At 37.6% G+C, this 12,432-nt stretch overlaps 1 protein-coding gene across 1 annotated transcript; it reads left to right on the top strand.

Annotated features, from left to right (window-relative positions):
* The first annotated feature begins 6,002 nt into the window (after positions 1–6,002).
* On the top strand, positions 6,003–8,815 carry LOC107775490 (peroxidase 27-like). The gene is made up of 4 exons (XM_016595224.2): positions 6,003–6,262; positions 6,689–6,874; positions 7,300–7,465; positions 8,132–8,815. The coding sequence occupies exons 1-4, from the start codon at positions 6,038–6,040 to the stop codon at positions 8,536–8,538; spliced, it is 984 nt and encodes a 327-aa protein (XP_016450710.1). The 5' UTR covers positions 6,003–6,037; the 3' UTR covers positions 8,539–8,815.
* Positions 8,816–12,432: the final 3,617 nt, after the last annotated feature.

Raw genomic sequence — 12,432 nt, 5'->3', positions numbered from 1 at the left:
ATATCGAGATGGGACCAAGCAAAACAATCCATATTAGATGTAAGAAATTGAACGAGTTTTTTCCTAAGCTTGAGAGTTAACCACTTGCCTAGGTATACCTTTCGATCGGGCAGATGTTCGATCAACACGACCTGTTATAGCTCTTTGACCATTGATTTGGTAGCATCGGAATCATCGGGGGCGATAAAGGATCGAGGAACCCCATAGCCATCATCTTCATCAATCTCTTACTTGTCTGATTGGGTCGAGGCTAGAATCGATGATTGCTATTTGACTTTCTATTTCACTTTCAAACCTGAGTCCTTTGTCGTTGAGAATGTTGATATTGGAATTACTTCATCGATGGCAAACATCTCCTTTGCAGCGGGTTGTTCCCCGTAAACCGTCTTTATCCCCTCTAGTGTTGGAAATTTTAATACCTGGTGAAGGGTCGAGGGAACGACCCCCATGTTGTGGATCCATGGTCTTCTGAATAGGGCATTTTATTTCATGTCCCCTTTGATTACATAAAACTTGGTCTCCTGGGTGGTACCGGCAACTTGAATCTATTTAGCACTCGGGTCGTAGGTACGATCTGGTCCATTAGTTCGAGTTGTGCTACGACCCTCAATCGAATGATGTTGGCCGAGCTACCTGGATCAATTAGTAACACGTTTAAATCGAGTTTTATTCATAAGTAAAGAAATTACCAGTGCATCATTATGGGGTTGCATGATTCCTTCTGCATCCTCATCGTTGAAAGATAGAGTCCCTTCTGGAAGGTAGTCTCGAGTCCGTTTTTCTCTTGTGATTGACACTTTGGTGTATTTCATCATTGGACCTTGAGTAACATCGACCCCTCCAATAATTATATGGATGAAGTGTTGAGATTCATCTTAATTGTTTTGTTTGTTGGAGTCCCTCTATCTGAAGTGATTCTTAGCTCGGTTACTCAGAAATTCTCGAAGATGACTGATCACGCCCAATCTAGTCCTAAAAAGGATAAGCAGTCGTTGCAAATATAATCCGGTCTAAAAGTCTGGAGTCGAATCCCACAGAGAACTAAGGTTTCACTATAACTGTTCAATATCACTTGGAAGACAAGCTCGAACAATTCCTAAGTTATAATATTAAATTTTTTATGTCCAACTAATTAACTAACAAATTAAAAAGTAAATTAAAAACTAGGGATACTAAGCATTGGAGAAAAGATTAGGAGGTCTAGAGTTATGATTTTTCCAATTGTCGTAATCCTTCCCACTACGTTTTCTATAATTTTGCCCAAGTATTTTCTACCAACCGTGAGTACTTCTGGTGTCGTAATTCTCTCTCGAGCAACTACCACAATTTACTAGACATATTCTCTCGAACTACGCTAGCTGGCACTAATTCATCGCTCACTACCACCGCACCAAGTTTTTATTATCTCTAATCCTGCCTTTAAACCCTCCGTATTGATCTCTCACATATGTTAGGAATGATGTTATTCAACAACTACCTAAATATGTACTCTTTCTCAAGCAATACACACTAAATAGGCATAATCAATTGATGTCCATTCAATCAACAGCAATAAACACATAGTTGAAGAAGTAGAGAAATCTAACGGCTCAATTATATAAAAACATAATAAGAATTTATCTTACAAAAGGTTCTATCAAAACTCTATATAACAAATTAACTATTCATAATAGTATGCATAACTACAATACTAGAATTCATAACAAATAATGGAAATAGGAAGAAAGAAGTGAAAAACTCGTAGAAGAATTCTTCGCTTTTCTCCTAGTGTTTTCTTGCCTCATTAGGTCCAAAATGTATCAAAAGTCCTCAAAATAGCATTTTTACATGTATTTATACCAAGTAGAGTCGGGCCTAGACGAAACACCTTTTCCTATGTGAAATAGGACTCTGGCGCTGTAAAATTTGCATAGGAGTGCCGCATGGGGAGACGCACCATGCGGTGTGCTTGTGGGGAACTTCAAAGCACATGCAATTTGAGGGCAGCTGTGATGCGCAATGTGGTGCACCGCGCGGCATGGCTGTGAAAATTTAGAAAAATATAAAAAATTAAAGTTGTAGCCCTTTGATATAGCTTTGCAATGATATATTGTGAAGCCCAAACGGATTTCTGAGCGAAAAGTTATGTGCATTTTACTGGACAATGCGCAGTATGTCTGCTCGATTCTCCGTTTCGTTCTTAAAGTGCACTATCATCCGTTGGTCCCATAATACGATCCCGACTTAATTATTTGGCTTTTACTCAGACTTCAGATCTCCATAATAACTTGAATACATTCTATAACATCTACATAGATCAGAATCATTCCTACAAGGCATAAAACACACATTTAGTGCAAAACACTAGCGATTAAAGTTCAAAATCAATTAAAGTATAGTAAATTAGAGTGTAATAAGCAACAAAAATATGTAACCATAGCCTATCATCAATGATCATTGTTGAACAACTGAGCTACTTCTTCCCTTAATTGTCGACAATCCTCTGTCTTGTGGCCATGTATGCTATGGTATTTGCATGTTTGGTTGGGATCCCTTTGTGTTTGATCAGTTTGCAAAGGTCGAGGCAACTTGGTTTATTTGATGCGCCCATAGCCGATACAATGGTTTCTGCATCAACATTAAAGTTATACTCTGACAATCGTGGTGCCTCTTTGGGTCCAATAGATCTATCGAAGCCGTTCTTGCTCATGAGTCTCCGTGAGCTTGAACCTCGATCATTTCTTCTTTCATTTCGTGTAGAGTTTCACCCAAATATGTTGCTCCTACAGCCTCTATTATATGGTTGATATCAATCTCTATTCGACCTAGGTTCTCGGTCAGTATCCCTATTGATTCTATCGACGTGTCTTATAAGATAAACAAACCTAGAAGGAGCCCCAAGTTGATCATCATCGACCCTAATCTTCGATTGATACCGATTGTGCACATCGGCCCAAGTGAAAGCTGGGTATTTTATCAAATTTTGTTCAATTGTTGTGAAGCCACTGAACTTCGAATGTTGAGACCTTGAGTGAAGGCTTGAACAGCCTAATCGTCGGAGACCGGTGGCACGTCCATCCATTCCATTTGGAATTGAGACACGAATTCTCTGAGCATCTCATTATCTTTCTGCCTTACCTTGAAAAGGTTCGACTTCCTGGTTTCGACCTTGATGGCCCCGGCATGTGCCTTTACAAAAGAACTGCAAGCATAGCAAATGAGTCTATAGAATTAGGCGGTAAATTATGGTACCATAACATAGCACCCTTCGACAGGATTTATCTTAATTTCTCCAGCAAGACGGATTCGACCTCGTCATCTTCTAAGTCATTCCTTTTGATAGCACACATGTAGGAGGTGACATATTCGTTTCGATCAGTCGTCCCATTATAATTAGGAATCTCGGTCATGCGGAACTTCTCGGAGATTTGCTTTGAAGCCTCACTCGGGGGGAAAGGTTTTTATACAAATTTTTAGAATCTAATCCCTTCAATATTGGCGGTGACCCCGGGATCTGATTGACCCTGGAATTATAGGTTTCCACCTTCTTGTCATTTTCCTCGATCTTCTTTTCCCATGTCTCTATTCACTTTGGTAGTTCTTCGGCATCTTCATGATAACAAGATTGGTATCGGATTCTTTCTCGTTTGATTTCCTTGAAACCTATTCGACTGTGTATACAATTTCCTAAGATGGCTCAAGTTCAACCCTGCTCGGTGTGTGATTCCGGTTTTGGAGTTGGGCTATTGCTGCTTGCTGAGCCTACAACATTTTGAAGATCACCCGCAGGCTGATCCCACCATCTTCACTGCTACGTGCGCTCTGAGCAGCTGATCGGGCATCCCCGCGGACGCTGCTTTAGGGATCAACGGCCAAATTTCCATTGACGGCTACATGTGAACTGACGTTGATTGGATCGATAGTCGGGACTTCATCGAAGCCAACCAGGGGTACATCGTTCCCTGTGATATGTTATCATTTTCGCCATGGTTGCCAAAATCGTTGTCGATGTGTTGGGGTGCTGACTGAGAGTTCGACATTTTCTAGTCTTGTAATCAAAGATACTTCAAAGAACAAGTATAAAATAGTGCGTGTCACGAAAGGCTATACCAGGTAATCACTATTATCCTTAGCCCCACTGTGGGCGCCAAACTGTTTACCCTAAAATCGGATAATAACTGAATAATATACGCGATTTTAAGGACACGTGATATAATTTGGTACAAATTAAGAAGAATAAATTAATATTGATAGTGACGATGAAAGAACAAATGCAAATTACACAAATTGAACAGCTTTGGCCCTCGAGTTCAGTCACCCTTGATCCAAATATCTTTCAATTGGCTTATGAACAAAATAACAAGATAATGAAAGCTAGAAAATGACAGTATATTGCTTTGTATTGCGTGAATATGATGATGTTTACAAATGATCAAACCCCCTTTATATAGTAGGGGAGTCCTACTCTTGTTACAATCCTATATGAGGTAAGAAATTCTATGACCAGCTAATTAATCGGCATCTTCTTGATATATGTCGGGATTCCCTCTGTGATCCTCGCCCGATTGCAAATATTTCGGCTTTTGGTTATTTGTCTCGGTAAGCTTTCTTCGATCTCGCTCGATCTATATCTTGTTCGGTCTCGATCTTGATCGATCTCGATCTTGACCGGGCTCTGGGTCACGAGCTCGGCAACCTAACTTTGCATCATGGTTCGATATAACACGAGGGTGAACCTTGACCTATCATGTTCTGGTCTCGATGAGTTACACAAAAAGGGGCAAACCCGATTTTAACCGTATACGATGCTAATATCCCATTGTGCTTAACCACAAGATTATTCAAGTTTATAAAAATGACAATTTTGCCTCTAATAATTTGTAGGACGTGGCGTTGTCAAATATGTATAAACAAACGAAACTCAGTTAAAAATTCAATTGTTCCCATTGTATCAAATTGTTACTGACAAATAGTATCGTAGCTCTCCAATAATGGTTATTTTTTATATAGTTAAAAAATGATTAGTCGCCTTAGTTAACGTGCAAACACATCATTCATGTAAACCTTCACCTAATCACAAACTGAATAATAATTGATTAAACAAGCAAATATATTTTCTATGTTCAAATTGCTTCTTAATTTGTAGCAACCATACATATAGTTCTGTTGCAGTTAGGTTGTAACTGTCATGTTTATCTTGCCTGGAAAAACCATATCAAGTAATTATTACTATTATTATTATAGGCATGTTACTAGAAAAGTCAACGAAATTAATAATTTTTAATTAGTACTAAAAGTGCTGAAAATCACATTCCCCAATGAGCTGTTCTAAACGGTGTAGCATACTTTCCGACCATGGGAATATATTTTAGTACCCCTCTTGGTAGAATAGCAGGAGGCTTAGAACAACGTTCAAGCTGTCTCTGTGCGACCAATAGGTTACGGGTTTGAGTCGTGAAATCAGTTATTAATACTTGCATTAGGGTTAATTGTCTACATCACACCTCTTTGGATGTTGTTCTTCCCAAAACCCTGCGTGAACACGAAATACTTCTTGCATCGGGTTGTCTTTTATTTTTATTCTTGGTGGAATAATTGATATTCTTCACCAATAATTAGAGGTTTCAAGTTCGAGCCCGAAAAATTAGAATTTCTTGATCAAGAATCCTTTACCCCTTCGTGAATCTACCCGGCGGAAATCTAAATTAATTAGGCAGGTGATTTTCGAATACCGAATAATTAAGAAAAAAACATATTTTAACACTAGCATCACCGATTATGTATATTGTTAGAAAATACCTTCATTTCCTCGTCTTAGACATTAAGAAAACAATAATTTGAGTTGGCCACAAGACATAAATAATTTATATATGGTTCAAGTGGTACTTTAATTCCATTTGTAGGCATTAAAAAAAGAGAAACTTAAGCTGTCGTGACAGCCGATCTCTTCACGACTGATTCAAGTCTTCTAAAAGTAAATATAATGAAGTATAAAATGAGAGGATCCTCTTTGCATTTGCTTCAAACACATTGTCTACTTTGAGCTTAGCCAAGTAATATGGCAACCTCAAAATTTGCAAATTGTTGTTTCTTGATTTCATTGATCTTCTTTGCATTTGCTTCAAACCATGCAAATGGGAAAGAACTCAAAGTAGGTTTTTACCACAAAAATTGTCCTCATCTCGAGTTGATAGTCAAGGAAGTTATTGATGATGTTATTTCCAGAGTCCCCAGTCTCGCTGCTCCTTTGTTGAGAATGCACTTTCATGATTGTTTCGTTAGGGTATGCATGCAAACAGAAAAATGAATTCTTTGATTTTCTTTACCATTTTAGTATATGCCGCTGAAGGGGCCTTGGAGCAATTGTACTGTTGTATCCGTGTGACTTATAGGTGATTAGTTTCGGTCGTAGTATCAACTAGTGACGCTTGTGTTAGGGTAGACTGTCTTTATCATACCCCTTAGGCGGGGCCCTTCCGGAACCCTTGATGTGTCCGTGTGACTTACGGGTTACCGGTTCGAGCCGTAGATCAGCCAGTGACGCTTGTGTTAGGGTAGGTTGCCTATATCATATCCCTTTGGATGTGGTTTTTTCCCCAACCTGCGTGAATGCGAGATGTTTCATGCGTTGGATTGCTGTTTTTTTTTAAGCGTAGGACATTGGCATTATATATAATCTAACATGATTTAATATATTCTCTATTGACAGGGTTGTGATGGCTCAGTTCTGTTGAATTCTCCAACTAAACAAGCTGAGAAGAATGCAATCCCAAATTTAAGCCTTAGAGGATTTCAAATTATTGATAAAGTGAAGACTGCAGTAGAAAAATATTGCCCTGGGATAGTTTCCTGTGCTGATATCGTTGCCCTAGTAGCTAGAGATGTCACAGTTGCGGTAAGTGTTAGTTTATATCTTATATTTTACCAACCTGTGTGTGACCTATAGGTTAGGAGCAGGAGCCGTGGAAATATTCACTGCCGCTGATGCTTGCATTAGGGTAGGATGCTTGGAGTGCGGCCCTTCCCAAGATCGCAGGATGCTTTGTGCACCGGATTGCCCACATTTTACCAACCTATTTCCAATTAACATTATGCCGCTTAACCTAATTTTTTATGTATATATACTATATATATTGAATCTCCTTGGCTTCTTTATATATTTAATGTTTTATGTTTTGACACCTCCTTAGTAAATATACTGGCTCCGTCAATGCATATGAGTGCAATGTGGTATAGCAATATTTAGTATAGGATAAAATTAAACTACTCTTATTTCCGCATCCATCTTATTACTGTTCCTTTTGTATTTGCAATTCTCAGGTCAAGGGACCATTCTGGGAAGTTGAAACTGGGAGAAGAGATGGAAGGGTCTCAAATATAACTGAAGCCTTATTTAATTTAATTCCTCCATTTGCAAATATAACATCATTGAAACAAGGATTCTTGCAAAGGGGATTAAGTGTCAAGGACCTAGTAGTATTATCAGGTATCCTATTAATTCTACTACTTTTTCAATGATACCGTGAAAAATATGATTATCTCATCTAAAAACTTAAATTGACAAAACTTTTTTATTTACTTAATTATACACATTTCGAAGGGGAGTCTTGGAGCAACGGTAAAGTTGTCACCGTATGACCTATAGGTCACAGGTTACAACTGTGAAAGTGGCCATTAATGTTTGCATTAGCCTAGGCTGTCTACATTACACCCCTTAGGGCGCGACCTTTCTTCGGAGGGGAATTCTTGGAGCAACAGTAAGGTTATCTCCGCGTGACGTATAGGTCACGGGTTCGAGCTGTAGAAGCAGCAACTAATGCTTGCATCAGGATAGGCTGTCTACATTACACCCCTTGGGGTGCGACCGTTCTTCAGAGGGGAATCTTGGAGCAACAGTAAGGTTATATCCGTGTGACGTGTAGGTCACGGGTTTGAGTTGTGGAAGCAACAACTAATGCTTGCATTAGAATAGGTTGTTTACATTACGCCACGGCCATTATTCGAACTTTGTATAAATTACGGAATGTCTTGTGCACCAGACTGTTTTTTTTTTTTTAAATACACATTTCAACGCTATGACATGCATGCAAACTAGCTAATATTCTAATTTTGTGTTGTTTTTTTTGGTTGTTGAAAAACAACTTATATATAGGTTCTCACACAATTGGAATATCTCATTGCTCATCATTCAACAATCGTCTATACAACTTCACTGGGAAAGGAGATACAGATCCCAGCTTGGATCCAAACTATATAAAAAGATTGAAAATGAAATGTTCTCCAACTGATCAAAACTCCATTGTAGAGATGGATCCAGGAAGTGTTAGAACATTTGATACATCTTATTATAATCTTGTAGCAAAAAGAAGAGGACTTTTTACGTCTGATTCTGCTTTACTTGATGATAAAGAAACCAAGGGTTATCTCAAAGAACAAGCACTTAACCATGGTTCAACATTTTTCAAGGATTTTGGTGAATCTATGGTTAAAATGGGAAGGATTCAAGTACTCACTGGTACTCAAGGTGAAATTAGAAAAGTGTGTACAAAGATCAACTAAAAAAGCAAAATTATTGCATGTCTAGTGGTTTTTTTCTTGATATTTGAGAATTGGGGGGTTTTTTTTTTCTTTGATTATTTGAGTAATATATTTGTCATCATTCTGAATAAGTTGTGGTGTTCGGAAGTCTTTGTAACAAGTGTGAGAAAAGTGGAAACTTTGATTCTTATGTTCTAATTTATTGATGATATGTTATGAATCTCATAGGTGGATTCAAAATGTAAATTTAATGAGTAACTTTTAAGATTTTTAGTATTGCACTTATTGTATTTTTAAATTGTATATTTGTTGAAATTTTAATAGATTTTACATATAAATTCATACTTTGAAAGTTATGGGTTTAATTATACCCGTAGTTGAAAGGCTACATTCGGCCCTGATGAAGCCTATTGCCTTGTATTTCAACGTATAAAAAGATTAAGAATTTATCCAGTGTGATATACCTTATTTTTACCGCATTTGAAATAAAAAGTCTGTTCCCGATAGATCAGATCAGATTAAATGCTTGAATATTTTTCGTTTTCTTCGAATAGCAACTGAGTTAATACCTGCAAACTTATCTCCACTCTAAGTGGGGTTTTTGTTTGTGTTAACTTTTATAAGCCATAAAGTAAGGCTAAAAGTTCAGCTTTTATAACAGGCATCCATGTTCAATTGGTGTCGTTGATTACATAATAATTTTTCTTCTCCATCATGTCTCATTCTAGGAAATATTGAACCCTAGCATGACAAATTTAAGTGTTAAGTAATTGGAAATTTTATTAATACAAAGAGTATATTATACATCCGTCAGTTTTACATATATTATACGATCATATATGATTATATACATTTTATGCATAAATTATACATAAAATATATTAGATAAACGATTATTTAGGTAATTCTTCGGAACCTCTTGGGATATACAATGCAGATTTAACGAGTCGCAAATTTTAATTTTAAAATATTGGACGGAAAACATAATATATCTCTTAAAAGTTCATTATATGTAGGTAAATTTAATTGGCCAAAATATTGGTTTTTTAATTTTGTATGTGCTCATTACGTTGGTACAGTAGCTCAGTTCAATTTTTAACTCTGCAACATAGATCAGATATAGTACTAACACATTGCTAATGTCCAAATGTACTTAAAGGCAATATAAATCAATTTATATAATTATGAAAGATGCCAAAATGGTTAGATTTAACTTTCTACGGCCAAAATTGAACAACTTTATCCTCTGTAGAGTTTTTTATTTAATACTAACTCTGTCATTAGGAAAAAATCTCGTTTTTGCCCTTAACTTCTAATGGATATTATTTAACCTGAGAGTAACTATAAACCATAGTCAAAAGTTGAGGGGTTAAATTTAATTTTTTTTCTCGACAAATTTGAACACGTGAATTTCACAAATTTTATGCTAGAACTCCACTAATGGCAATTACAATATAAGATAATTTTCTAACAGCAATAATATGAATAGACCAAAACTATAACTAACGGGAGAACTTGAGCAATTTCAAATAATACAAGAACAAATTTGAACATTCAGGCACGTAAACTTTCACCAAGTCAATGAGCTCTATCATAATTGATTTAACAGTCAAAAGAAAAATTATGGTTTATAACAAGTTGCATACATTATTGATTATCCTTTCTAATTGCTTGATCATATTGGGGTAATGTCGAAATCGGAGGCAGAACTAAAAATTAAATTTTATAAATTTTTACAATAATTTCAAATTAATACATAATAACGATTTGGTTAATTTGAAGTCAAATATTTATAAATAACATATGCTGATACTCAAGCTTTGGGTAAAAGTTACTAAATTTTCACGTGACTATATATCAGCCTTGGTCGTAATTGCCATGTTTATCTAGTCTGGAATAAGAACTTTTAAATAATTATTTTTTTTAGGTCAGAACTTAAAGAAAAAATATAAAATTATATTTTTAAAAATAATGTGTCGATCCGTAGGGGCCCGGGGCCCACATAAGGCTGGGTGGGCTTTGTGACGACCCGGCCAGTCGTCTCTTGAGTTATCGCTTCGTTTTCCCCATTTTTGCTTCTTTATGCTTCGTTATCCGTGTTTTGTGGTATCGGGTTGGTTGTATTGAATTCGGAATGAGTTTGGTGAAGTTTGAGACACTTAGTCTCTTTTAAGAAGGCTTAAGTTGGAAAAGGTCAACCAGATGTTGACTTAAGTGTTAGAGGGCTCGGATGTTAGTTCCGATGGTTCGGTTAGCTTCGGGGGATGATTTGTGACTTAGGAGTGTGATCGGATGAGTTTTGGAGGTTCGGAGTAGAATTAGGCTTGAATTGGCGAAGTTGATATTTTGGCAATTTCTGGTTGATAGGCGAGATTTTGGTATAGGGGTCAGAATGGAATTCCGAGAGTGGCAGTAGCTTCGTTGTGTCATTTGGGATGTGTGTGTAAAATTTCAGGTCATTCAGGCGTGGTTTGGTTGGATTTTTTATCAAAAGCGTATTTCGGAAGATTTTAGAAAATTAGGCTTGAATCCGATGTGTTTCGGTAGAATTGAAGTTGTTTGAGGTGTTTTGATGATTCGAGCAAGTTTGAATAAGGTATTGGGTTATGTTTGTGCCTTTGGTTGAGGTCCCGGGGGCTTTGGGGTGATTTCGGATGTTTAACGGAGAAAATTAGAATTGTGTTGCAGCAGCTGATATTGCTACTTCTGGTATTTTCGCACCTGTGGTTTGGTGACCGCAGGTGCGGCGCCGCATAAGCGGAGGATTTAGTACAGAAGCGAAAAGTTGGTCAGGTGTGCTGTAAGCGCAGAAGCGGTAAGGAGACCACATCTGCGATGTCGTAGATGCGGAATTTTGGCCGCAAATGCGGCTTGTGCCGGATAAATGAATTTCCGCACAAGCGGACGATTTTACTGCAGAAGCGGTTGGGGAGTCGCAGATGCGAAAATGTCTGGCAGAACATATAAGTTATTCCATTTTGCGAAAATGAGTTATTTCACCATTTTTGGACTTCGGCTTGGGAGCTTTTGAACGATTTGGAAGGGGGATTTCAAGGGAACTTCTTTAAGGTAAGGATTTTGGACCTAAAACACATTTCTATTGTAGTATTTCATGAATTAAGGTTGTAATTCAAGGAATTAAAGGGCTAAAAATGGAGGATTAGGGCTTGAGCTTAAGAGACCTTTAGAGGAGGATTTGAGGGGCCATTTGGACTCCGATTTTAGTGTTCTTAATATGTATGATCTCATGGGGAGATAAGGAACCTATTGATGTAAAAATTTCTTAATTCCGAGATGTGGGCCCGGGGGTCGGGTTTGGCCAATTTCGGGATTTTTAGTATTTTTTGATTGTTTTCGCTTGGGCTTCGTTCCCTTGGCATATTTTGACGTCCTCGTTCTGATTTTGGATAGATTCGACGCGCGTGGAGGCCAACTCAAGGGGCAAAGGCATCGCGGAGTAGTATTTTCATCGGTTTGAGGTAAGTAACCATTGTAAATCTGAAACCGAGGGTACAAAACCCCGGTATTTGACTTGTTATGATAAATGCGGTAGCGCATATGGTAGGTGACGAGCCTGTGGGCGTGCACCGGTAGGGATTGAGACTCGGTCCGTCTCGTAGCGACTATTAAGTCGCGTATTCGATTTGGAAATGTTATATTACTCCGTATTTTGGATTTATACTATATTATGGGTTGTATGTTGTGTTTGGGGCCTTGTGCCGACCTATAGACACCCTTAGGGGTATTTTAACTATTTTCCTCACTTTACTTGCTAGAAAACAATCCTCAGTCATGTTTTACCTGCTTAAATGCTTAAAACTGGTTTTATTTCTCTACTCCTAATTGTGAGGACTGTTTGGGCTGAGTTCCCTAATTTTCATTGTTGTGCCCGAGAAGCTGTGAGGTTAAAGACTG

Source organism: Nicotiana tabacum, chromosome 21 (genome assembly GCF_000715075.1).
Source record: "Nicotiana tabacum cultivar K326 chromosome 21, ASM71507v2, whole genome shotgun sequence".
Taxonomy (NCBI): Eukaryota; Viridiplantae; Streptophyta; class Magnoliopsida; order Solanales; family Solanaceae; genus Nicotiana; species Nicotiana tabacum.
Note: the sequence above shows the minus strand (reverse complement) of the source record. Positions and strands in the feature narration are given on the sequence as shown.